Source organism: Myxine glutinosa, chromosome 2 (genome assembly GCF_964187855.1).
Source record: "Myxine glutinosa chromosome 2, kmMyxGlut1.1, whole genome shotgun sequence".
NCBI lineage: Eukaryota > Metazoa > Chordata > Myxini > Myxiniformes > Myxinidae > Myxine > Myxine glutinosa.
This window is the reverse complement of record NC_136262.1, coordinates 201,295,230-201,320,835: the sequence shown is the minus strand read 5'-3', so window position 1 is coordinate 201,320,835 and position 25,606 is coordinate 201,295,230. Positions and strand designations below refer to the sequence as shown.

General features: G+C 46.3%; 1 protein-coding gene across 2 annotated transcripts in view; it reads left to right on the top strand.

Annotated features, from left to right (window-relative positions):
• The window catches only part of LOC137420930 (uncharacterized), a 51,269-nt gene extending 26,669 nt beyond the window's left edge, over positions 1-24,600 (top strand). Inside the window, exons 2-3 of one of the 2 annotated variants that reach the window (XR_013622452.1) lie at positions 8,204-23,548; positions 23,713-24,600. Coding sequence is in view for 1 of the 2 variants with exons in the window: in XM_068106451.2 (XP_067962552.2) it covers positions 8,206-9,864 (1,659 nt within the window). In the remaining variant the exon portion in view is untranslated. Of the gene's footprint in view, positions 1-8,203 lie in introns of both variants that reach the window. The other variant, XM_068106451.2, reaches the window with a different exon arrangement.
• Positions 24,601-25,606: the final 1,006 nt, after the last annotated feature.

Genomic DNA, 25,606 nt, shown 5'->3' with positions numbered 1-25,606 from the left:
CTCGGGGAGGCGAGCGCCACGCCATGGCGGTGCGCCAGGTAGGGCCCGTGACTGGTGGCGGCCCCCTTAGGGGTCCGCCCCCAAAGGGGGCCCTGACCTGGAGAGCATGATCCGGAGGCTGGTGAACCAGCGTCTGGCGGGGCCTGGACCATGGCAGGCGGCCCCGGAGGTGGGCCACGGTGGGCCACGATCAAATGCCCCAATTCGGACATTCAGGGGGGGAAATTTGGAATTCCGGAGGCAAGCACCTTACCAGGTGAGGTGCTTTAATTGCAGCCGGCTGGGTCACCATGCGTGGGAGTGTCGGCTGCCGGGGTGCGTCCTGGCGCGGAGCTCGAGACAAACAACTCCGCCCCGTACGGGTCGGGTTAGCCGACCCCAGACACCCCCCCGCCAGGGCCCGGGAAACTAGAAGGTGCCGAGCATACAGGGCCGTGTTCGGTGGTAGGGGATGGTGAAGCGCCCTCATTGACGCGACAGGTCATTCATTGTGGCCAAATTGGTACTGGTAGTTTGAAAATTCGGTGCAAAATTGCTGGCGTGGGGGTAAACGCCGTTGTGGACACAGGAGCTAGCACCACGATCATCAGCCCTGTGATCCTCAATTCGAGTGCAGACGGCTGGGATAAAATCCAGTGTCTGGAAAATCATAGTTTGCAGCTGGCTACCGGGGTAACGGCCCCGATCATAGGGCGTGGTTTTGTAACCCTCAAGTTGGGGTCGGTAAAGAGGGAAATAGAAGTTTGGGTGGCGGAGGTGTGCGACCCATGCTTAATAGGGTTGGATTTGTTGACTGCCAGCGGTTGTAAAATCGATTTGTGCCGGGGGACCCTGCAAGTGGGAGTAGAAGAGCTACAATTGGAGGGGGTGAGCACGGCCGAGAGGACGGAGCTGGAGGCTTCTGAGGCCGTGACCATTCCCCCAAGGGCCGAGGCCATAGTGCCGGCGCGATGGCGAGCTCTCCCAACCTGGCAGGAGTTCTACGGCCTGGTCGAACCGGTGGCACCGCAGTCCGTCCCGGGTTTAGTCGTGGGCCGCACCCTTGTAAAAACGGACGGACCGGTGGTGGCCGTCCGAGTAATTAATGTAAGTACAGAACCACGCACTACAGGACGGGGCACGAAGATAGCCGACTGCACCCCAGTTAACGAAGTCGCGGCAGTGAGGGGCGAGAACATCCAGCCGAGCCGGTCCCGGAGGGGGTCTCTTGCAATTGGTAGGAATTGGCCCGATCCCATTTGTGAGATGGTAAACAGGAGTAGTGTAGAGTTGGAGGAGACCCAGCGGGAAGCCTTACACAAATTAATTGAAACCCATTTGGATATCTTCTCCCTGTCCCCCGAAGATATTGGACGTATGGGCCTGGTGAAACATCAGATCCACACCGGTGAGGCCCGGCCTATTCGTCAGCTCGCCCGACGGCTCCCTTGGAGCAAGAGGGAGGAAGCTGATGAGCAGGTAGAAAAAATGCTCAATGCAGGTATCATCGAGTCCTCGGGAAGTCCTTGGATGTCACCAGTTGTGTTGGTCAAAAAGAAAGATGGAACCACGCGGTTTTGCGTGGACTATCGCTAACTAAACAACGTGACACTCAAGACTCGTATCCCCTGCCTAGAATTGACGATACCCTTGATGCTGTTGCAGGCTCAAATTGGTTCTCAACCTTGGTTCTTAAGAGTGGGTATTGGCAGGTCGAGATGGATAGGGCAGGGAAGGAGAAAACGGCATTTTCCACAGGTAAGGGGCTGTATCGGTTCACTTTGATGCCGTTTGGTTTGTGTAACGCCCCCGCCACCTTTGAACAATTGATGGAGCATGTGCTGGGCGGCATGCCATGGCAGTCATGCCTGGTGTACCTGGGTGACGTCCTGGTGCATGCTAAAACATTTCCCCAGGCCGTAGCTAATTTGGACCAGGTGTTTGGGTGCCTCAGACAGGCAGGGTTAAAGTTGAGCCCAAGTAAGTGCACTTTGATGGTATGGAGTGGCCTATCTAGGTCACCTCATCGGTCGCGAGGGGGTGAAAACAGACCCAGGCAAAATTACAGCGGTAGAGGAGTGGCCCGCACCGCGTAACATCAAAGAGGTGCGGGGTTTTCTGGGACTCTGCTCCTATTACAGGCGTTTTGTGGCCAAATTTGCAGAGATGGCCCGGCCCCTTCACCGGCTTACGGAGAAGGGGACGAGGTTTAATTGGACGAGGGAGTGCAATGAGGCCTTCCTGGCATTGAAGGGGTGTTTGACATCCGCACCCATTCTAGCTTACTCCACCAATGACGGGACGTTTACCCTGGACACGGATGCAAGCCAGGAGGGATTGGGCGCGGTCTTGTCCCACACAGGGGGGCGTGGAGAGAGTGATTGCGTATTATCGTCTTGCCATGAATAGGCCCGAGCGAAATTATTGCGTCACTCGTATAGAGTTATTGGCTATGCTGGCTGCCATGATCCATTTCCACCCGTACTTGTATGGGCGGAAATTTCTGGTTCGAACTGACCATTCCTCCCTGCAATGGCTCCTCCGGTTCAAGGAGCCGGAGGGCCAAATTTCAAGGTGGTTGTAAAAGTTGCAGCAGTACGGTTTCAGTGTGACCCATAAGGCCTGAAAGGCCCATGGGAATGCCGACGCACTCTCTCGACATCCCTGTTTGGGGGAAAACTGTAAATTTTGTGCGAGACACGAGGACAAGGAACAATTGGCAGACTCCACCCCTACCCTCGTAGTCCGTGCAACCCAGGTGAGAGGGCCAATCTTGCCACTAACCGCTGATGAGGAATTTGGAACTTTGGCTTGGAGCACGGCCCAGCAGGAGGATCCCGTACTGGGACCGGTGCACAAATGGGTTTGATTGGGGAGAAGACCTAGTGGGGAAGAGGTCACCCCCCTCGGGGCGCCGACAAAGTCATATTGGGCTCAATGGCAAACCCTGGAATTGAAAGACAACATCTTGTACCGCAAGTGGGAAGAGATTCCCTCTGAGAAAACTTCCTGGCTGGTAATAGTCCCAGAGCAATTTAAGACCACCATTTTGCAGCAGGTGCATGGTACCCACTCCGGCGGCCATTTGGTCAGAACAAAGACCACATCTTGGGTCCGCCAGAGGTTCTATTGGGTGAATATGGGGCGCAATATACAGGGCTGGTGTCGGAGATGCGACGCCTGTACTGCTAAAAAGGGACCAGCACGGAGGAATGAGGGCCCCCCTTCAATTACACCAGGTGGGGGCCCCCCTTGAGCGGGTGGCTATGGACATATTAGCACCACTACCCCGCACCCGCCAAGGTAATAAGTACATCCTAGTAGTTATGGACTATTTCACCAAGTGGCCGGAGGCCTATGCCCTCCCCAACCAAGAAGCCGGGGTGGTAGCACAGGCCTTCGTGGAAGGATTTGTATGTCGGCATGGGATACCGGAGGAGCTGCACACCGACCAGGGTCGAAATTTTGAGAGTCAATTGTTAAAAGATGTGTGCAGGCTCCTGTCAATTCGGAAAACAAGAACAACGCCCTTAAGACCTCAATCTGACGGGATGGTGGAAAGGTTCAACCGAACCCTGGTCCAGCAATTGGCCCTGATCACCACCACCCGTCAGGACGACTGGGACGAACATTTCCCGTATTTGTTAATGGCCTACCGAACTAGCCAGCACGGGGCCACCGCATGCAGTCCAGCGCTGCTCATGTACGGGCGGGAGTTGCGGGCTCCCGCCGATCTGCTATGCGGACCCGTGCCAGAAACCCCTAATAGACCGCCGGGGGAGGGCTATGCACGTCACTTAGAGGAAGGCATGGAGAGGGTCCATGCCTTCGCACGTCGCCAGCTCCATCTGGCGGGGGCCAAGATGAAGCGCAGGTACGACCACCGGAGCCAGGGGAGCCAGTATTCTCCGGGGATGAAGATTTGGTTCTTCAATCCCCGGAGACGGAAGGGCAGATGCCCCAAACTCACCTTGCCTTGGCAAGGCCCGGGGGTCGTCCTGGCGCAAATTTGTGACGTGGTCATTAAGATCAAAATGGGACCACAAGGCCTCCCTCGGATCGTCCATGCCAACCGATTGAGACCCTACACAGGCGAGCAGGCGCCCTCATGGATCGCCTTGGCCTTAGAGGCCGAGGCAGGACCCAGTACCTCCAATGACGGGGGCTCATAGTGCCAGAGGACTGGGGGAGATAAGGGGAGATGCCCGATGTAGGGGGATTGGTGGCTCTACCATCCCTCACATCTTGTGGGGGCACATGAGCAGTAGTTTATGGGGTATGGCGGTGAAAACCTAGCCAGGGAGGGCTTGGATACTGTATAGGGACTTAGAAAGATGACCATAGGTAACGTTAGATTTAAGTAGTGACATTGATACCGGTAGAGGGGACGTACAATAGGTTAGATGGATGTTAACGACGTGGGATGTGCCATAGTATAAGGGGTGACTGGGAAGCACGAGTCTTAGAAGGGCAGTAGTTAGTTTAGAATTAGAAGATGCTGTATGTGTGTGTATGAGCTTTAAGTTTTGGATGAAATGAGGAATTGAGAGGCAATGCTCGTGAATGCTGTATGTGTGTGTGTGTAGAAAGTGCATGAGCAGAGTATTGTGAAAGGTGTGATTGTGCATTGGGTGATTGACTTGCATGGTGGCAAGTGAGAATGGTTGGATGGAATAAATGGTCTGGAGTAAATGGTCTGGAATGGATGGTGTGGAGTGAGTAGTGTGGAATATGTGGAGTGGAGTGTATGGTGCGAAAGAGTGAGTGGGGGAAGGATGGACCCCTCACGAGTACCCGGTGAGGGTAGTTTAAAGTTAGGTTGAGGGAGTAGGTAAATTGTGGTTGGATATTGGCATCTGTGGTGCGAGAGTAGCAGAGTACTGCTTGAGGGGTGCATTAGTGAAATGAAATTGGCTTGGCGTGTGGCCTGTTAGTGAGAATGGTTGGTTGGGCGCTCCGCCACTGTTAGTCTGTCGGCCAGGTGAGGCCGCAGGTAGGCTCTGGGAACCAGTTAGTGTTCAATGGGGCCCGAGGATCCGGAGGACGGACCCGGGTAGCCCAACGCCAGAGAGGGCGGTAGTGGGGTGAGGTAGCCAGAGGGCCTTCCCCAGGTAGGTTTGGGTGAGGAGCAGGTAAGCTCGGGAGGCAACTACAGTGGCGGAGGTGTGCAGGTGAGCGGACCTGCTGGGAGAGCCACACGACCCAGCCCTGAAATTGTGCGAGGGCACAGGGAGTAGAATCGGGGGAGTGAGACCCCAAATTGGTGAGCGCCACTATGTTCAATGGGAGTTCGGTTCTTAGAACCACATAGAGTAAAAATGGCCAATAGTTTGGCAGGGAAAGACCCCGGGTAGTGTCACGTGTGTTAAAGTCATTTAGAAGGTAGTTTAGGATTGGAAATCTCTTCGCACCATCCGCATCCACTCACCCAAGGTGACAGGACTCCACACCACAGTTTTGAGCAAATGTTTGGTTGGTTGTAAGACGCATCACGACGTGGGGTGACATTGTGGTTATTCCATCTCTTCCTCCTTTGGAGGGATTGATGATAAATTTGGTTTAGGTGGGAGTGATGAGAAATTGGGATTGATGACGAATTTGGCATAGAGGGGAGTTATGGGGAAGACAGGACGTTAGCGACGGGTTTGTAAATTGTGTAAATACGGGGTAGGAGCAAGGGTAGATTAGGTGACAGGGGTGGAACGCACGCTAGGGACGAGCTTTCTCCGCTCGCTCTCCAGCGCCCTTCACCTTGCATTGCCTTGTTTTTAACGTGTACTCTTGCGATCTTGCCCCGCTGCTTGCTTGTCCTCCTTCCCCCACTCACGGATTTGTTTCTTTTGGGCCTGGGGGGAGTGCGCAGGTGACTGCAGTTGTGTGCCCGCACCTCCGCTGCCTCCGGCCTGCACTGGTACACCACCTTATGGACCACACGTTCTGTGGCCTAGCACCACCATATGGACCCCACGTTTTGGGGGCTGGCAACTCTGCTGGGGACCGACCACTGTGGCCAGTGGTATTTGCTTGCGGACCACTGTGTTGAGGTGGCACCTAAGCCATGCAGGTGGACCACTTTAGTTGGCCCCTGCTGGCCATAATTTAAAAAAAATAAAAGTGGGCGCTGGTTGTGCCCTTTTTATTATTAAATAGGCAGCAAGCGTGAAGATCAACCAGAAACATCGGCCCAGCAGAGGAGAAAAGACATCAGACACCTCATTTATTATTTTAAAATGTATTGACTGTGCATTTTCATGCTTGGGGCATTTTCTGTGTTATGGTGCTTTTGGTGCATTTTGTTGATCGGTGCTTGTGGTATGGTGTATCAGTGCAGTGGACGGCATGACCTTTCCTCTTTTCAAAAGTTCTGCTTTTGTGTCCCAAAAAGACAGGTCCTGGGTGTAGTTTTGTAAATAATCCAAATATAATACTAGTCTTTGTAAATAATGCTCCCCCACCGTAAATGTTTAGTTTGAAAATTAATTCCGAATTCGGTTAGTCTGTGGGCGTGAGTCAGGTAGAATGCAACGCAGCAGGCGGGACATATCTAGTTTTTAAAATGTCGCACTCAGGGTGAGGTTAAAGGTAGAGGGTTACTACACCTGAGTGTCACATTAAGTTAAAGTTTTGTCGCCACGGGACGTGCCTGGAGGAAAGGAGGGTGCAGTGTTACGGTTTTTAGAACCGGCACTTGTAAATAATAATTTTTGTAAATAATTATCTTCATTTTAAAAGGTTGCACCCATAGTTAGTCCACGAGCAACACGTAGGACACCATAGGAACTTCTTCAGTTATTTCATTAGTATGTGTTTCAGGTAAGGCTCTGTTTCCAATAGCTTGACTCTGCGTTGTATTAATCAAATAACCTAGGCCCCTTGTTCAATCCTGTTCATTTTGCGGCTTGCCTCCCTCCAAATTGTGTTCCCTTGCTTGCCAGCAGCGTTCGCTGCCTGGCTCAAACGCCATTAACCACGCGGTCAAGCTGGAGAAAAAGGGGGAGGAGTTGTCGGAGCAAGGCATGGCCCCATCAACGTGTCACAAAGGGAGGAGCCGGTGAACACTCGCGACCAATCAGGGCCGAGGCGTGTTCACTGGTAGGCGGACCTAAAAAGCATGCGCCTTGATACGCGAGCACGTGATATAAGCGCCCGCGTGGGACTACTTCAACAGAGCAGAAGGGAGAGCCAAGGAGCCAAAGAACGAGACCAGACACGAAGTTGAGTGAGAGAGTCGGTCCGCTCGCGCCGGCAATACCAACCGCCGCTGCCTGCCGGGTTTCTCCGCGGAACCAAAGCGTGAACCTGGAGCCGGACCTCAACGCCTGAACCATCTGCCCGGACCTTCCTCCCCTGCCATCTGCCTGGACCTTCTCCTCCTTCCTGTGATTCCCCTTTCGTGTAAGTCTGTCTGTATTGTGCTGGGCGTGATATTTAAGACTGTGTAAGCTTGCCCTGTGTCCTTTTGCTCTTCTTCTTGTATATGCCCTTCTTTGGTTTCCTCTTTTAGTAGTATAGTAATAAACCATATTTGTTCTTTCCTTACCTTTTGGTTTCCTCTCATCCGATCGTCTTTGTCTTTTCCCCATTGAGTATACATGGCACGATTAGAACCGCTCAGAATCGGGTTAGTCTTTTTGCTAACGGCCCGAGTCGCAGCTCGCTTCGCTCAGCGTATCCATTAACGCTGCGGCCCGGGTCGGAGTTATCTCCTCGCTTTACGGCCAGGGATAGCACTCAGGTATTTGGGACTTTATTGACCAATCACCCTGGCTACTCCCGACCGGAAGTGACGTCATAATTTCCAGGACTGGGGGATCGGCCAGTTTGAAAGACATGGGGATTAACTCCCCCCCCCTTACCCCCCTTGGTGAGGGGAGCGCCGACCCCCGGATCCACAACAATATGATATAAATTGATGTAAGATATATTTTTGAATTCAGATTCAGATGTGGAGTCCATCTTCTTTGTTGCCCATGTTTTGAAATCCAACTTGTGTCTTAATGTTTGGCATTGTTCTTTCAATAATGTTTTTATTGGTTTGTTAACTTTCTCAATCCTCATTGTGTTTAGAGAGTGTTAGAGTTTAAGCAGGAGTTGCTGATTCCCCCCACCTCTGCCCACTGACAATACTATTTTTAAAGTCAAAAGCATTTCTAAATGCAACAATGTTTTACCAAGCACAATGATCACCAACTTTGTATTTCTTTTTTTTTTATTCCATACAAAGTGATGGCACTAATGGTGGCGGAGCCTGAGATGGAGCTGACTTACGAGCGCCATTTGCCAGATCTACTGCGGGAGCTGTGTGAGCTGCGGCTTACGGGCTCCTTCTGTGATGTGGTCGTCGAGGTGCAGAGCCGTCGGTATTTGGCTCACAAGGCTGTACTGAGCAGCACCTGTCGATACTTCCGTTCGCTGTTTCTTGCTGAGCCCTGTAGCACTTTGGGTCCCTTCGTACTAGATTTTGTGTCCATAAAGACCTTTGATCAGGTGTTGGACTTTGTCTACCGAGGTAGTGTGCGTGCCGATCGTTCGGACGTACGTTTGCTCTACCATGCTGCTAAGGCATTGGGTCTTGACTGCCTTGAAGACATTTGCCAGCGTATGGTGCCATTAGAATTCCTTCTGGAACCTTCAGACAGTGACCCCGGCAGCAATGTTGGCGTTGGCAGCAGCAGTCGAGATGTTTCGCCATTTCGTGAAGAAGCAGAGGAGTCTGAAATAGCTCCAGTTTCGGCAATGGATGACACCGCAGGCAAGAGTGATGGTTGCATCCTTGTGAGTGAACCGTGTTCCATCAGCGGTGACCAGTTCTGCTTTAATCGGGGCATTGGACTTTCTCAAAGAGGTCCACGTCGACGCCCACGGAAGCGTATCATTAGACCCTTGTTGCGACCCAGTGAAGACAGCCGCACACTCTTATCTTGTCCAGATGGTGTTGATGATGAGGAACAGTTGTCGCTTGTGAAAGATTCTACTGATAAACAAACGCCTCCTTTTCCTGTAATTTGTAACATCAAACCAGAGCCTCTCGAAGACAACTCCTACTTTGGCACAAAGAATGCCACTAGCACAATGGCAAATGGCGACTTGGAGCTGCCCATAAGTTCTGTACCAGCAGCTGTGGCAGAAGAGGTGGTTGTGAAGGACAGCCCTGGCCACTCAACAGCATCTGCAAGCAATTGGCGTGCCGTGCCTGCATTCACAGTGGAGGATTTCTTACGACGTCTATCAGTGGAGCGTCGTGTGGTGTGTGGCGTGTGTGGAGAACTCATGCTTGAGGCTCAGCTTCGAGAGCACACCGCGTCTTCCCATTTTGACGAAACCACACTCAGCTGCCCCGTTTGCAGTCGCTCGTTCAGTCAGCCATCGGAAGGACTCGATCACGTACTGACGCATGCTACAGCGGGAAGCAGTGAAGTTGGCTCTGTTCCACCTTCCTCCACCACTACCTTGATGCATGGAGACTCTCTGAGTTTTGGCCATGAGGACTCGAGCACGGCAGAGGGTGAAGACATTTTCGCTGAATCTGTAGGTGCTGGAGATAGCGTGTACTGTCGCGTGTGTGGCCTTTCCTTGCCCAAGAAGTTCCTGGCTGTGCGCCGACATGCCAAATCACACGTTGATACAGAAAAGCGGTCGTGCCGTGTGTGCGGCCGGCAGTGCAACTACCTTAGCAACGTAATAAAGCACGCACTGATCCACATTGGAGTGTGCCTCTTCAGATGTGACATCTGTGGAAAACGGTTCATTAACCGCAACAACCTCATGGCTCATCGGCGGCGTGTCTGTTTGCAGTCTCGTGGCTTCCCCTTCGACAATTCCCTTTTACCTGTATCCGAGCCTGATGTGCACTCGGAATGCACTGATGAACCTTCTCTGGATTGATTTGTTGTATTAATGTTTTTTTTAAATGTGAGTGCGTTTTTCGTTTTGTGGAAAGAAGGGATAAGGGTGGAAGCTGGGGGTTGAGGCTTGAGAGGAAGCCACTTGATAAGCAAAGGAGCCTGAAGTTTCCACAGAAGTTTTACATCTTGCCTTTCAACCCAAAGGTTACCATTTCCAACCTGTCTTCCCTTTAACTCAAAGAAGGTAGGAGCTGCCATAAATTTGGACTGTAGTTGGGGTGCAAGTTTATGAAGACGTCTGCAACCGCTAAACACAGCCTTGGTTTCTGTTTTCAGGAATATGTCCATGTTGCTTCCTTTTCATCAGAAATAGAGAAGATGGTCGAAGTGTAATTTGTGAGGAAAGTTATTCAAATATGCTCGTGATCATATGCTTGTGAAACAACATACACAGCAGGTTTGAAATAGCAGTTATATTTGGACGTGTAGATTGCAGGTATTTTGACTGGTCAAAAGCTGGATGCATCCTTGAGCTATACCTGGGAGATGAGCAGTTGTAACTGGTGGTAACGGAGCAGATGAATGCAGCGCTTCCTGGACAGTTGGACCATGTATGGTTGGTTCACCTTGGATTGTTATCAACCAAGCAAATGGCAACCTGCCATCTGGATAATGCTTTTGTTTTGTTTATTTTTCCATCTAAGTAGGTTCTGTTAATTGATGATAACAAAGTCGTGATGAACTTTGCTGCCTTTACAGCACTCTCTTGCTGCCTTTACAGCACTCTCTTGCTGCATCTCAAAAGCATAATAGCGTGGACCTCGGAATGCGCTGAATGGATATACAGTATATGGCTGTCCTGCCACCATGGTCTGTCTTCGTTAATGCAAACGGCTTGTTCTTTATGACCGTTTTTTTTGTGCGGTCTTTGTGGACTGTCGTCTTTAATAAGTGAAAGCTTTACTTTGATTTGTTTCGCTCACATGTGTCACATCTAGGCCAAACCGAATAGTTTGTAGGTAGTCCAAAGTTCGTTTTTATTTTTTGTCACTTCTTTCTTAACCATGCTTTTCCCAGTACATTCTAAGGTGTTTTGTATAAATAAAAAATATTTGTAGTAGTTAGCATTTGCCAAACAGAGCCTTAATACTTGACTTGTGTGTGTTCTGACGGCACCTCTGTCGGTTTGTTCAAGCTGTTACTGGTGTTTCTATTAGGAAACCTTTCAAAATTGATCTCCTGCCTTCCCTTGTGCAGAGATGAATACTTTCTCTGGCGGAGCTGCTTTTTTTTTTCCTTTTTTTTTTCTCATTTTTTACTATCGAGGTGTAGACATGACCAGTGTTCATGAAATGTGGATTTTGATCCAGCTAATTGATTAAGCAAAACATGATGCAAGTGTGTTCGCGTTCAGGGAACATAAATTGAAAACTAAGGTACCGTCTTTGTCATCGTAGTCGTATAAAGGTTGAATTTTCTGTATATATATATATTTTTTCTTTTTTTTTTCTTTTTTTTTCTTTCACCTTGTATCAAAAGTTATAGTTAACTTATTACATGTAATATTGATGGTGCGTTTTAATATTTGAAAATTTCATTTTCCTGAACTGTGTTGACGGTCCAAACCCTGTTTTTATTATTTTCTTTCCCTTGGTTTTTTTTTTGTTTTTTTTTATTGTGAATTCTAGCTTCATGATGATGATGACATCCCCTGTGTGCCTAAAATGTGTTCAAAGCCTGCACTCGTTTCTCTGGGTTTGAAGATGGAAATTGAGGGATTGATCAAAATCTGCAAAATTAATCGCTAAAGTGGTTTGGGGTTGTGGGTGGAGGGGGATGAGAGATGACTGCAAAAACAAAAGCAAGTGTGATTGGTTTGATCATCTCTCATCGCATTTGTAGAATTGTATTCCTTTCATTGGTTGTTCCCAAAATGCCTCTCTGCCTAGCATCTGAACCGTGTAGTCTTGCTTCAAACCTATGTTGAAGATCCAGTTGCTGTTATCCAACACGTTCTTTGGATTGTCATTTAAATATTTTTAAATCTTTATTTCCTTTTTTTTTTGAACTTCTGTTAAACATCAGCATTATTTTATTTGAGGTGACACTTTGACAGAAATCAAAAATGGAGTTTTAATTTTACCTACAAGATTGGAATCTTGTCTGAATCGCCCTTTCACCCCCAAATTTCCCCTCCCAGTCACAGTATTACAAAAGGTATATTATCTCCCATTCACTTAGATTTCATAACGCTACTTGCAGACAAAGCGATATTTACGGTTGCAAATTCTGGCCATAGTAAAAGCTTGCACGTGCAAGGTGGGAACTGTTCGGCTGTTTAAACGGTCGTTACTTTGATTGCGTCTCGTCCCGATAGGTGTGATTCCACGGAAGTGGTTTGTATTGCTTGGGATTGCAAAGTCTGACAGGAACTGACAACAAAGTAGACATGGGATTTTGAAGATGACATAGCATTGCATGTTAATTGTGCGAGTTTTACGAGGCTACTTTGGTGGTGTTTGATAGGTTAGATTGTTCTGTCCTATATTTTGGTACCGAACTAAACGTTTTAGACGGGCGAAATGAAAGTAAGTGCTGGAACTAGGTATAGTAAAGCTTTGGAGACTGGAAAGTACATGTTATTTTCCAGGTTTGAATAACAGTGCTTTTGAAAGTCACTACAAAGTTATTTGTACAATGGTTTGTCAAATTGCTGTACCAGATATTTGGTTCATAAAAGGTTTAATTTATTTAATTATACCAATTAAACCTCTGTGTTTTCTTCCAAAACAGCATTATGATGAATTTAGAGAGAATTAATTTCTCTTCTTTTTTTGTTTTTAACCAAAATGCAAACTCGTAATTCCCTGTTGTTATTGTACTAATTGTATAAAATGTTGACATAGCAGGCGTCTTGCAAGAAAGTTTGTAAAAGACATAAACACTACTGGTATAACTGACCTTGAAGGTTTTGTCCATAAACGACGGCTCAGGTGTGATGTTTCAGCCTCATTGTAGCAGTCATTCGGGACTTTGTAGGTAGTGAGTGTCATGCCTTTGTATAACTTCCCTGGTATGAAGGATGATGCGTTCTTACAGCTTTCCATCAACATGCTTATTGTTTTATCCCACTGTGATTTGTATTTCCCATTTATTCTCACCAGCTTACAATTGGGCCCAAAAATGGTTTCTGGTTTATGAATTAAACACTTCTCCCCTTTCCCCACCCATACCCTTTAAATATCCTTGGCATGTCATCGCATTTCATACAACAGCGCAATTGCATTGTTGGGGATAGGATGGAGGGAAATGACAGAGGATTGAAGAAATGCCTGTTTACAGAAAGTTTTGCAATGTGTTGTGTTAATAATGCGTGTCAGCTTTCGAGCATCTTAAACTTTGCAAAAGTAGTGACAGAGATGAAGTCTTTATTTGGAATAAGTATTCATCTTTGAAATGAATTATTTGGAACTTTGGTAGGATATCGAGTATTTGTGATCGGTCATAGAGGTGGTTAATTTGATTATCACAGGAAGAGCACGTTGGTTGGTTCATCATTTTCGAAATGTTAATTCAAAAATAGACATATAGTCTAGTAACAGAGCACATCTCTAAATGGTGTTGCACAACCGACACCACAGACAAGGTGTGACTGCATGTCAAATTGTAGCAAAACCCCCTGAGCCTTTCTAGGGTAGGTATAAAGTCAGATTTTAGTAACAGATTCAAAAGGTAAATATTTGTGATAGGTGTCTGTCTCCAAGTTACAGAAATATGGGGGTGGGTTAACATTAAACAGATTTGATATATTTGTAACAGGTGCTTCCTCTTTGGCAAAGCTCGAAACTATTACTATCTATTACTTTAACGCCCCCATATCCACCAAAAGGACCGCAGCACTACTTTTTGAAGCAACCCACTGCATACGGAGCATCAATCCAACAGTTTGTAGTCAGGTTAAGAACAGAACTGAAACTAGACATCTCAAAAGCAAATGTGCCACATCTTTAGGGTGGCCTGAAAGTCGCTTTACCCCTCCCCATTAAAGCCTTCATTCTTAAACTCTTTTAATATACCGTTGTATTGTACAGCACCCTCGGACCTCAACATTCCTCCTGTCCTTTCCTCCTGACAAGGTGGAAAAGTTTCTGTCAACCCTCGACTCTGATTCTGCAACTGGTCCTGACGGCATCAGCCCACGGGTCCTAAAATCATGTTCTTCTGCTCTTTCACTCCCTCTTTCTGTTCTCTTCACCCTCTCTTTTGCTCAAGGTCATCTGCCATCTGCTTGGAAATCAGCCAACATCACCGCTTTGCACAAAAAAGGTGCAAAAACAGATCCCAGCAACTACAGACCAATCAGCCTTCTCCCAATTATCAGCAAAGTCATGGAATCCATCATTGCTTCAGATATGAAATCTTTCCTCTTCTCCAATGGCTTGATCTCTGATCATCAATTTGGTTTCAGACCTGGTCACTCTACTCTGGACATGCTGCTTCTGCTTTCTCAACAATGGATGGAGGTCCTCAACACCAAACAGGAAATTAGAGCTGTCTCCCTTGACATTTCACGTGCCTTCGATACGGTCTGGCACCCTGCTCTGCTCACCAAACTCTCCTCCTTTGGTATCCATGGAAATCTCCAGGCATGGCTGGCGGACTTCCTCTCTGGTCGTAGTCAACGTGTGGCCCTGAATGGGTTTCTCTCATCTCCTCTTCCTGTTCAGGCTGGAGTTCCCCAAGGTAGTGTTCTGGGCCCTGTGCTTTTTCTGGTCTTCATCAATGATCTCTCTGACTCTCTTGAAAATCCTCTCTATCTCTTTGCTGACGACTCTACTCTCTGTCGCTCCATTCCTCATCCCTCAGATCGGCAGTCTGCAGCCTCCTCACTCTCTGCAGACCTGGACAAAATCACAGACTGGGCAAACAAATGGAACATGTCTTTCAATCCTGATAAATCTCACACTCTTACGATATCTCTCCGAAAAGACCGACTGGAAAACCCTCCCATCCACTTTCTGAATAATCCTCTCCAAGAAGTTCTGTCACTCAAGCTTTTGGGTCTCACTATTTGCCATGATCTTTCCTGGGAAAACCACATTTCAAATCTGGCCTCCAAAGCCAGTCGCCGACTTGGCATCCTCCGTCGTACGAAGTCCTTCCTTGGCACACCTGAGCTCCTCACCACATACAAGGCTTTCATCCGCAGCTCAATGGAATACTGCTCTCCCCTCTGGTCTGGTGCTCCTGCCTCACACCTAGCCCGTCTTCACGCTGTTGAAACCAAAGCGTTCAGAATCATTGGAATCTCCCGCGATGAAGCTAACTCCAAGGGCCTTTCACTCACTCACCGCAGGCAGGTTGGTGGTCTTTCCGTCTTCTACCGACTCCTCTCTGGCCTTGCCCCCCCAGCCCTCTCTGGGCTCTGTCCCCCAAATATTCCTACAGGTCGCACAAGATCTGCCTGCAACCCTCTTATGGTTAAACTGCCAAAATCAAGACTTTTTGCTCACCTTCACTCCTTCATTCCTCTTTTCTCCCACCTCTGGAACAAACTCCCTCACTCTCTTCAATCCCACTGCACCCTCCAGGTCTTTAAAACAGCTGTTCACCACCATCTCTTATCCTCCCCCATCCAAAACCTTGATCTTTTCTACCCCCGCTAATTTCGGTCCCCTTGTGTTTTATACCTCTCCCCCCCGCCCTCCCCCTCCCACGCCTCCTGCCCCCAAGCCCTCTCCCTACCACACTTCTCCCTGCTCTCAAATGTTGTGGTTGTGTGCTTCCCCTTCTCTCCCCATCTTGTCTTCCGCTCCCTCTTTTTGTGTGTTTTGTTTGTCTGGTTGATTTGTTTGTGAAATAAATGTTAGCTCTTTCACGAGCCTCGATTCAGTATACAAAAAAAAAATTAAAAAAAAAAAAAAAATTCACAGTCCCAGCATTCACGATTGATAAAATTTGACCTACTAGTACATTCACGGCCCTGTGCTTCGCGTTTTCACAGTTTTTCTGACCTGCTTCGACATTTGCGGCTCTGTGCTTCACCTTTTTGTGGGTATATTCGTGGTTTTTCATGGGATTTTTTTTATTTCCACTTATGAATCACAAACCGTCAGGAACCTATCTCCCTTTTTCCCATTGAAACAATGCCCCGACATTCGCGGCATTTTTCAGGAATGTATTCCCTGTGAATGTTGGGGTTCTACAGTACTTACAATAATTAAGGAGGATGATAGAGCACATGCAGATACAACAACAACAACACAACATGCATTTTAAGGCCATTTTCCCTGCTAGAACAGGGGTTAGCCTTGCGGTCCCCATGACGATCTTCTCCATTTTGCCCTATTTTCTGCATCTCTCCTTGTTAACCCCCTTGCCCGCATTTCTTCTTCCACCATCTTTAGTCAAGTCTTACCCGTCCTCTACTTCCTTCTACATTCATTTCCATCACTCTTCTCAACCAGTCACTTTCATCCTTCCTCAACACATGACCAAACCATCTCAACCTGTTCCTCTTCACAGCATCAACCACAGGCTCTATTCCCATCATCTTTTGCAATTCATCATTTGTCTTCCTCTCTCAACGATACTCCGCACATCCACCGAACCATTCGCATTTCCACCCTTTCCAGCCTTGGTTGCTGCTCTACGTTCATTACCCATGTCTCGCTCCCGTAAATCATAACACTTCTCACACATGCAGCATACACCTTTCCCTTCAGCTTCAACAACACTCCCCTCCTCATCAGCATGCCAGTCAGTTCCCGAAACTTCTTCCATGCACATCTCCCTCTAGCAACCGTTGCCGAGTCTGATCCACCTTCTCCATTCAGCATGTCTCTGAGGTAGCAAAATGTTTTCACACCTTCCAGCTTCACGCCGTCTCCAAGATCCAACTCAACATTTCCTCCATCTGCAGCCCCCTCTGTGCACACCTTACATTTGAATGTAGCTGCCACACTGGTTAATGATCCTCTCAGACCACTACATTTTTGATGAACCCACTCAGCGCACATTGTACATTGAATGGAGTTCACTCCGACACCCTTCCGGCACACACCACATGGCCACTTCCCAGTTCTTTCCACCTCACCACATGCTTTACCACTTGCCATCACCTTCGTCTTTCCGATATTCACCTTCAGACCTTTAGGCTCCATACATTCCTTCCACTTGTTCATCTTTTCCTTCAGTCCATCCATACTTTCTGCAATCAATACCAGATCATCTGCATACAACAACCCCCATGGTAAATCCTCCTTTACGTTCTGAGCCCGCACCTCCATCACAGCTACAAATAGTAGTGGACTTAGTACCGACCCCTGATGCACTCCCACCTTCACCTCAAACTCACCACTGTTCCCATCCTTCGTCCTTACAGCTGTGCGCGCTCTTTTGTACATTGCCATCACTACTCTGATCAACCATTCCTCCACTCCTAACTTCCTCAATACCCATGTCAATACTTCGCGTGGAACCCTATCGAATGCTTTCTCCAGATCAACAAACCCAAGAAACAACTTCTTCCTCTTCTCCATGTACCTCTCCTGCAACTGCCTCACAATAAAAAGCGCATCTGTCATTCCTCTTCCTGGCATAAATCCAAACTGCATTTCGTCGAACTTCACTTTCTTCCTTATCCTCCTCTCCAACACCCTTTCCAATACCTTCATTCCATGCTCCAATAACTTTATCGCTCGGTACGAGCCACACTCCAGAGGGTCACCTTTCCCCTTTTATAGAGGGACGAGGGTACTCAGTTCCCAAACCACTGGAATGCGGCCTTCTTTCACCACCAGATTACAGATCTCTGTCATTCTCTTCACACTCCAACTTCCTGCTGCCTTCAACATATCTCCCACAACTCCCGTCGGCCCTCCCGTTTTTCTACTCTTCATTGCTTTTATCGCTTCCTCAACCTCCTTCTCAGTTATCTTCTCTGCCGGTCCTAAAACTGGGTTACTCTCTATGTTGCCATCCCATTCATTCTCTGTATTCAACAGCATTTCCATATATCTTTTCCATTTTCCTTTAATTCCATCTGGGTCCACAACGATTTGTCCCACTTCATCCTTTAAGCAACTCACCCCCATCACATCACACCTCTCTTTCGCTATCTGCTTTGCAATCCTGAATACCGCTCTCTGACCCTCTTCCGAATCCAAGCGTTCTCCGAACATTTTCCTACATGCCTCCTGCGCCTTTGCTACCTCTTTCTTTGCAGCCTTCTTGGCTGCCTTATAACTTTCATGCTCTGCTTTTTCTGCTCCCGTACCCTTCGCCTTCTGCCACTCCTTGAACTTCTTCCTCATCTCGTCAATCCTCTTTCCAACTTCATCATCCCACCACCATGTTTCCGAGTGCCTCGGTGATCCTTTTGTCCATCCACATACCTCACCAACGGCTCTCAACAGACTATCTTTCATTGACATCCAACTACTTTCAAGCTCAACCACATCATCCTCTACCCTACTCAGCCTCTCTTTTAATGCCTCCCTTACTGTCACCTCTTTCAACCTCCACACCTTCATTCTCACTTGGTACTTCACCCGCCGAGCTCTCCTCGCACCTTTCACCCTTATGTCGCAGACAACCAAGTGGGGCTGTGAAACAGCCTCCTCCCCCAGGATCACCTTTGTGTCCCGGAGGTGCCCCCTATCTCGCCTACGCACCATCAGGTTGTCAACAGTTGTCGTCGACCCACCTGACGTGTATGTAACAAGCTTATTGTCCTCTTTCTGGAACTGAGTATTACAAATCAACAAATCAGCTCCATCAGCAAACTCCAAAATCCTTTCACCTTCTCCATTTCTCACACCATATCTGTAACCCCCATGAACTCCCTCAAAACCGTCCATACTCCTTCCCACATGTCCATTTAGGTCTCCTACCACAACAACTTCCTCATCTTTCACGTTTTCCATCAGCTTCTCTATCGCACACCAGAACTTGTCCTTCTCTTCATCGCTCCGACCAACCTGCGGAGCATATCCCGAGATGACGTTCACCAAGAGCTTTCCAATCATCATTTTCACCATCATCAACCTATCACTCACTCTAGTCACACTCACCACACTGTCTACAAACTCCTCTGAAAACAGGACACCAACACCATTCACGCTCTCCAGGCACCCTTGCCACACAAACTTGTATTTCTGTCCCTGCCCTCCCTTCACCATTCTCACACCACTTCCCTTCCATCTCGTCTCTTGCACACAACATATGTCCACTCTTCTTCTGACCAATACTTCCACCACTTCTCCTGATCCCCCTGTCATTGTCCCTACATTCCATGTCCCAAACCTCAGAAACCGATCTCCACTTCAGGCTGTACGCTGCCCACATGTAGTTGTAATTGTCATGGTTCTCTTTTTGAGGCAATGTTTCTATGGCCGGATGCCCTTCCTGACGCCAACCCTCTCAGTCACCTCTTACGACACGCAGGGATACGGTGTACCTATTCTAAACCAGGCTACACACCGGGACACATGCAGATACAATGACTGATTAATTATTGTAAATACTGCACAACAAAACCTGTATATTACAACGGTTTAAGAATGAAGGCTTTACTGGGGAGGGCTATTGTGACTTTCAGTCCACCCCCTGTACACCATATTATCAGATTATTTTTGGCAAACAAGGTGTTAATAAGTCCATTGATGATGACCCTTTTAATATATACATTTGAGCTTTGCTAGTACTTGGAATGTTATTGGAGTTGCCTCTGGATAATAAATAAATAATAATCATACATTTTAACAGCTTCAATCAGTTTTATGAACCACCCTGAAAATGTATCATCTTGTATGATTACATTATTCCAGCAGCACACGACGAGTTTATTACGTGAAGCATATACTTATATATTAACCCCTTCACATACATCAGTAGCTGTAAGTAAGATGTACAATCAGCCAGAATCAGGATACGTGAATATGTTGCAAACAGAATCTTCTTGATACTATAATTTCTAGTACATTTTTATATTTATCTGGCTAACACGCATATGACACACTCAGTAAAAAGTATGATGCGTGATTTGTCTGCATCATCATCCCAGACCAAGTGATTGCTTGGATTTTCACAGTCACTGTATTGCACATGCCTCTATACAGGCAAGTCCAGTTACTTCGCATATACAATCAGTTCGACAGCAGGCAGGCTGAGCACAGTGACGACCAAGTTCCATCAGACCTCTTTTTGACGTTACTTCTTAAATCATCAGTTGTCGACTGAAGTGCCATCTTTGACGTCTCACCCACGACCAAAGGGTGAGGGCAGATTCTGCTTGGCTCTGAATGCTCTTCTTCATTCCAGTTTCTGGTGATTGGCCCGTTTGACGTGAAAAGCCAAGCTGCCAGACTTGGGTCAAAGGCCTTCATTTTTATCCTACTTTTGGCAAAATGACCAGTATTGACATCTCTTGTGATCCCAGCATTTTGTGCTTGGGAATAGAGGCAGCATACAAACTTAGCATAATCTTTTCTCATCGCATTGTAACCATATTTGTTAAAAATGAAGTAATGATTATAAAGGTGGTCATGCATTACAGGACCCCACCCTCGACACCATTTCTCTAATATACTGGCAGGCCCCTATCAAAAATATTGACATCTAAGAAAAACTGAAACCACAATCTGACTTTATACCCACACCAGAACTAGAAAGAAATTGGAATTGGGGGAGGGAGGGTGGGTTACCTGTACAGATTCTGCAATTGAAGGCAGATTCTGCCCTCAACACAGGGTGATGTTACTAGAACAGAATATGCAGTTAAATCTTGTCTGTGTTATGGGTTGTGCAAATGCCTTAATTAGAGATCCCACAAGAAATAGCTCCATCACTAATATAGCTGAACAAATTAATTGCAATTTTGATTAAAGAACCTCAAAATAATAATTTTATGAAGTTCACATGCATACTTTGCTGAGCTTCAATAAGAGCTAACAACATCCCTTATGGTACAATAATTGATTTTGTTTTGTTTAGGCTAATTACAAATGTTATCATATTTGTACTGCTTTTAAGCAAATTACTGTATTACCAAAAAAAAACCAATATTGAACAGCTGATGGTTTTTCTTCTCTCATTTGTGACATTTCACAGCCAATCCTGGATCAACAAGGCAAAAAATCTCTACCTTCAGGGGAAAAAAAAAAAATCAAAATCCATTGAAATTGCAAATTCAATTTTCGGAGAGACTATGAGATGGCAATGGGCAGCACACTTGGAATCCTGTAGGGAAATTTTTGAGACATCGGACTTCGATAGACCTCCTCAGGAGAGAACAGACGTGTATGAAAGAATGGAGGTGAGCATTGAGTTTGGCTTGTGGAGGGTTATGAGGAAAGGGCTTATGGTTGAATACTTGTAGCCCTGGAGGGGCAGGAGTTGTGTGGAGCGGTGAAAAAGCAAGATAATGACCATAATACATGACCAGAATACTTAGTTATTATCCTCATTGTGTCTTTCAACACCTGCATGGCCAGAATAGAGCCGGTTTAAAAAAAAGACAGAGGCCATGAATCTGCCTCCGGTGAGCAAGAAGCATAAACTGCGACCCCTTCTGCTTCCTGTTCCATGATGCAAAGTGGGTCAGGATAGGAAACAGCAGTACCAGTCCACAATGGGAAACCATATTCTATATGATACTCTGGAGGAAGGCTTTGCTTACCATCATATGCTGAGGATGGCAGAGAAAAGCCTTGGCCCTGCAGATAGTTATGAAGCAATAGCCGGCATTGGTGGCCACCTTGGAGATATCTGCCCAAGACAGGTTTATAGCTGTTAGTGAGGCAAGGAGCTCCATAGATTGCACAACTCGAGGCTGACAACAAAAATAAACTGCCTGCCATTCCTTGTGGAGGGACAGTGAGAATATTGGGCTTTCTTGCACTAAAATACATGTTCCAGGTAGATGAACATTTGTTGTTTTTTTCCCCCCTATAGGAAGAGAAGGATGCGGCTGCAGTCTGCTTGACAAAGGGGTGTGCAACTACCCTGTGTAGTGGATTTTCCATTGATATAGGTGTGTTGTGTATATCAAGGAAAGATTGGTCCCAGAAAACTACCTCGAGCGACACCAGCCTTTGGAGGTACAGCATGAAATAATATTCCATCAAAAAGTAACCTGCTGATAGCCATTCTAGAAGGGAACTCCAGATACTGTTCGCTGACAGTTTGGAAATCAGGGTGTGGTGTCAGACTGAATTACATGCATTGGAGATGTCTAGTATGATTGCCCTGAGGGCATCCATCCATTGCTGACACAGCAGCATGTCCAAGGTGGATGATGTGGGTGGAAGCCAAACTGATGGTTGAAGATATGGTTTGAAAAAAGATGAGTCGAGGTCTGTTGCCATTATTTAATCCATTGCTTTGCTTATGATTGGGGGGGAGGGGCAGCTGAAGGGCAGTATTGGCACCATTCTTAAGAGCAGAAAAACAGGAATACACAAGAGTTCAAGTTTTTGAGTATTATTTCACTGATGTCAGGACTGTAGCAGTTAAGTTGAAAGAGACCAGGAATGTCTCCACCTTGGTAGAGGGGAAGTTCGCATGCTATTATGTAGGATGTTTTCAGTGAGAGAGTGTAGGGATTGGTTCAGAAAGAGTGGGATTAGAGACCTTGGCCTTTACAGCAAAGACAAAATTAGGGCAGTCAGCCTAAGCATAACCTCAGTTGTCATCGTCACCTCATCCGTCAAGAAAGCAGGAACATGTGATGAATGTTCCAGAGACACACTTTACCAACTGCCACCAATGTTTTGTTGGTGGTGCAACACCTTCTAGTTCAGACCTCAAGTGGGCCTCATGCTGAATTCTGCTGAGTAGGGAAAAACGATGGTTACGAGCTTTGCATGTTCCCATCAGTTGTTAGCTTTCCAGGAAGAAAGGGAAAACTGCTTTCTAGCAATTGCCTCACTGCATGAATTGTTTTACTCGGGCAGGATAGCTGGAGGTATGGAGGAAAGAGAGAGAGAGTGTCGTTGAGTAAGCTTACTCAGTCAGTTTCTGTCCGAAGAGTAAGATGCAGTGCATCAATCGATGGAAAAGATGGTGGATACAGGCCAGACCAACCCTCCGCCTAATGGTGGATTTTTGTCACATCGGTATATGAAGTGAAAATAATATGACGCCTGGAAATGTTTTTTTGGTTTTAAAAAATCTGTTTCCACCTACAAGTCCCCAAAAAATTAAGGAAGTGAGTTGGACATAATTTTAAATTTAAAAACGGTTATCCCATTTTTACTCCCATTTAATTTATCACCAGGTCGGAAATGAAAGAAAAACAGAATTTGCATGACAAGGCCTTTTGTTTTATATTTATCGTGTTCACCTTTCCCACACAAATCCACACAGGAAATTGCTTTGTCTATGAAGAGTTTCAGCCTTTGGCAATTGACGTCACCACAATTTGGATGCTTTTTTTTCCCCCTGAACAACACATTTAAAATGTAGTCCCCATACACGTATTTTTACAAGGTTTGCAATGCCTAGAGGTTTATTTTCTTTTTTGAAAGCAATAATTTTACCCTACCTGCATGTAAGATTGGCATTTGTCTACAATACGCACACAAGCGTGCCCAGCATTTTACAACTCCACCGCAGGTCCTGGGCGTGCGACCATCTGGGGTGTGAACGACTTGACAGTCCCCCTAAAAAATGATTCTTAAAAAAGAGTTTTTCCTTGGCCAGGTCAGAAAGTGGAAACAAAGGTATGTTTTTGTTATGCTCGATAAGATCCAGTAATTCCCAATTTCTGAAATTTGTCTTTTGACCCTAACATATATATATATACGCACATGAGAATGCCACATTAAAAAAAAAATTGTTTGTCAAAAAACTGATTTTGAAATACTGTATGTTTTTGTCCTGTTAGGTCAATCTTACTTTTCCACTGGAATTTAAGCCTCGTGCATAATTGTTGATGATGGATGGCTACCTTGTGTTAGAAATGAGCCTGAACATTTTTTTTAAAATCCGTTTAAGTTTGTCGAGCCTTTTGTTTTTCATTGCTATTATCATTATTGTTTAGTTTGTTGCGTCATTCACATCTTGTGAGGATTCTGAACGACATTCTCTGCGGCTAGTGTTCTTGCTCACCTTGCGTAGTACGTACAAGGTAGTACGAGCAGAATGCAGTCCATAATCGACTTGAGCTGTTCTTGTGTACTTGCCTGTAAATTGAGAACAACTTTGGCAAATGCCTTAAGCGATTGTGAAATGGCAAGCATGACATCACCGACAATATCATAAAATGCCAACTTTGAACTCGTTAACCTTGTAGCATCCAAACCAAATGTAGCACAAATCACCAGCATAACCGATAACATCAACCATACTCTATCCATAAGTTGTGGAATAATTGTTTGCTTCCTGATGTGTACAAAGTTCACTTTCAGCGTTTTTTTTTGTTGTTTTTTTATTTTTTATTTTGAAGAGTTGTTCAAATCGCCGAATCATGTTTTATGTCCCAACCAAAGATCAGCAAAAGGAAAAAAAAAAAAATCAAGCCGTCGGTGACGACCTATGAAGTCATTTCAAGTTTTCTGTAAGTGTGATCATATGTATGTATAAACCATGCAACTTCTGTGCATCCAATGAAGATGACGTGTTACAAATAAATGATGGCTGTGGCTGCAAGTGTCAATCTCTAAGAATTGTAGATTGTTACAGGTTTTCGTTTTAGCCACATGCATATACAAGCCACATTGAATTCCCATGTGCTGTTTAACCATGCTGTGCATTAAATTTATGACATTTTAAAGAGGCCCCACCCCCTTTTTATTATTATTATTATTTGGTTCACAATGAAAGATGCACCTTATCACTATCATCTTGCAAAATAAACTAGTTATATGGTAAATGCAAATTGTTTTTTGGTTTGAGCCAGGTACTGTCAGTCACTCTTCTGCTCCCCCTTGCTTTGCCCCCCCCCCCTCTCTCCCTCCCCCACACCCTAACCAACCACAACAAACACACCTCTCATGATTGTTGGAAATCCCTTCTGATATATGCAGTCTTACTCTCTTACTTTAACACTGGCTCAAGCCCAACTCGTTTGATTCGTTCAATGGCTTTTGGACAACATTGTCCAATTTATTTTCTTCTTTCAAACTTCACCTCGTCAAAAAATGTTCAGGATGCATAGCTTATAAGCAGCCCATGCTCACACGCAGGGCCGGATGTATGAACAGGTGACCCAGGTGCTGCCTAAGGCTTGTTGCGCCTGCCACAAAGATATAACAAGAAGACGTCATGTGCAGCACGATACTTGCAAAATCCCGCCCCCCCCCCCCCCCCCCGCCCCAAAAGTTTCCACTGATACAGCAAATTGTCCATTTCATGAAGATTAAAATTTACGATCTTGATCAAAGCTCAGGTCAACAGGATGAAAAGTGATGATTTTAGAAGTTTGACCTTTTGACCTCAAAAATAGTTGGTTTCCCAATTCAGTGACGCAATACACAAATGCTGTTCAATTTCCAAGTCAATCAGATGAAAATTGACGGTTTTTTCAGATGAAAATTTATTATTTTGGAAGTTGGACCTTCAGTTTTTTTGTTTTTTTTGTTTTTTGTATACAAGATCGAGGCTCGTGGAAGAGCTAACATTAATCACACAAAAAGTCAAACCGACACACAAAACACAAAAAATAATGGGAGCGGCAGACAAGATGGGGAGAGAGGGGGAAGGACACAAACAACATTTGAGAGCAGGGACAACGGGAGAAATGTGGGAGGGCTAGGGCTTTGGGGGAGGTGGGAGAGGTA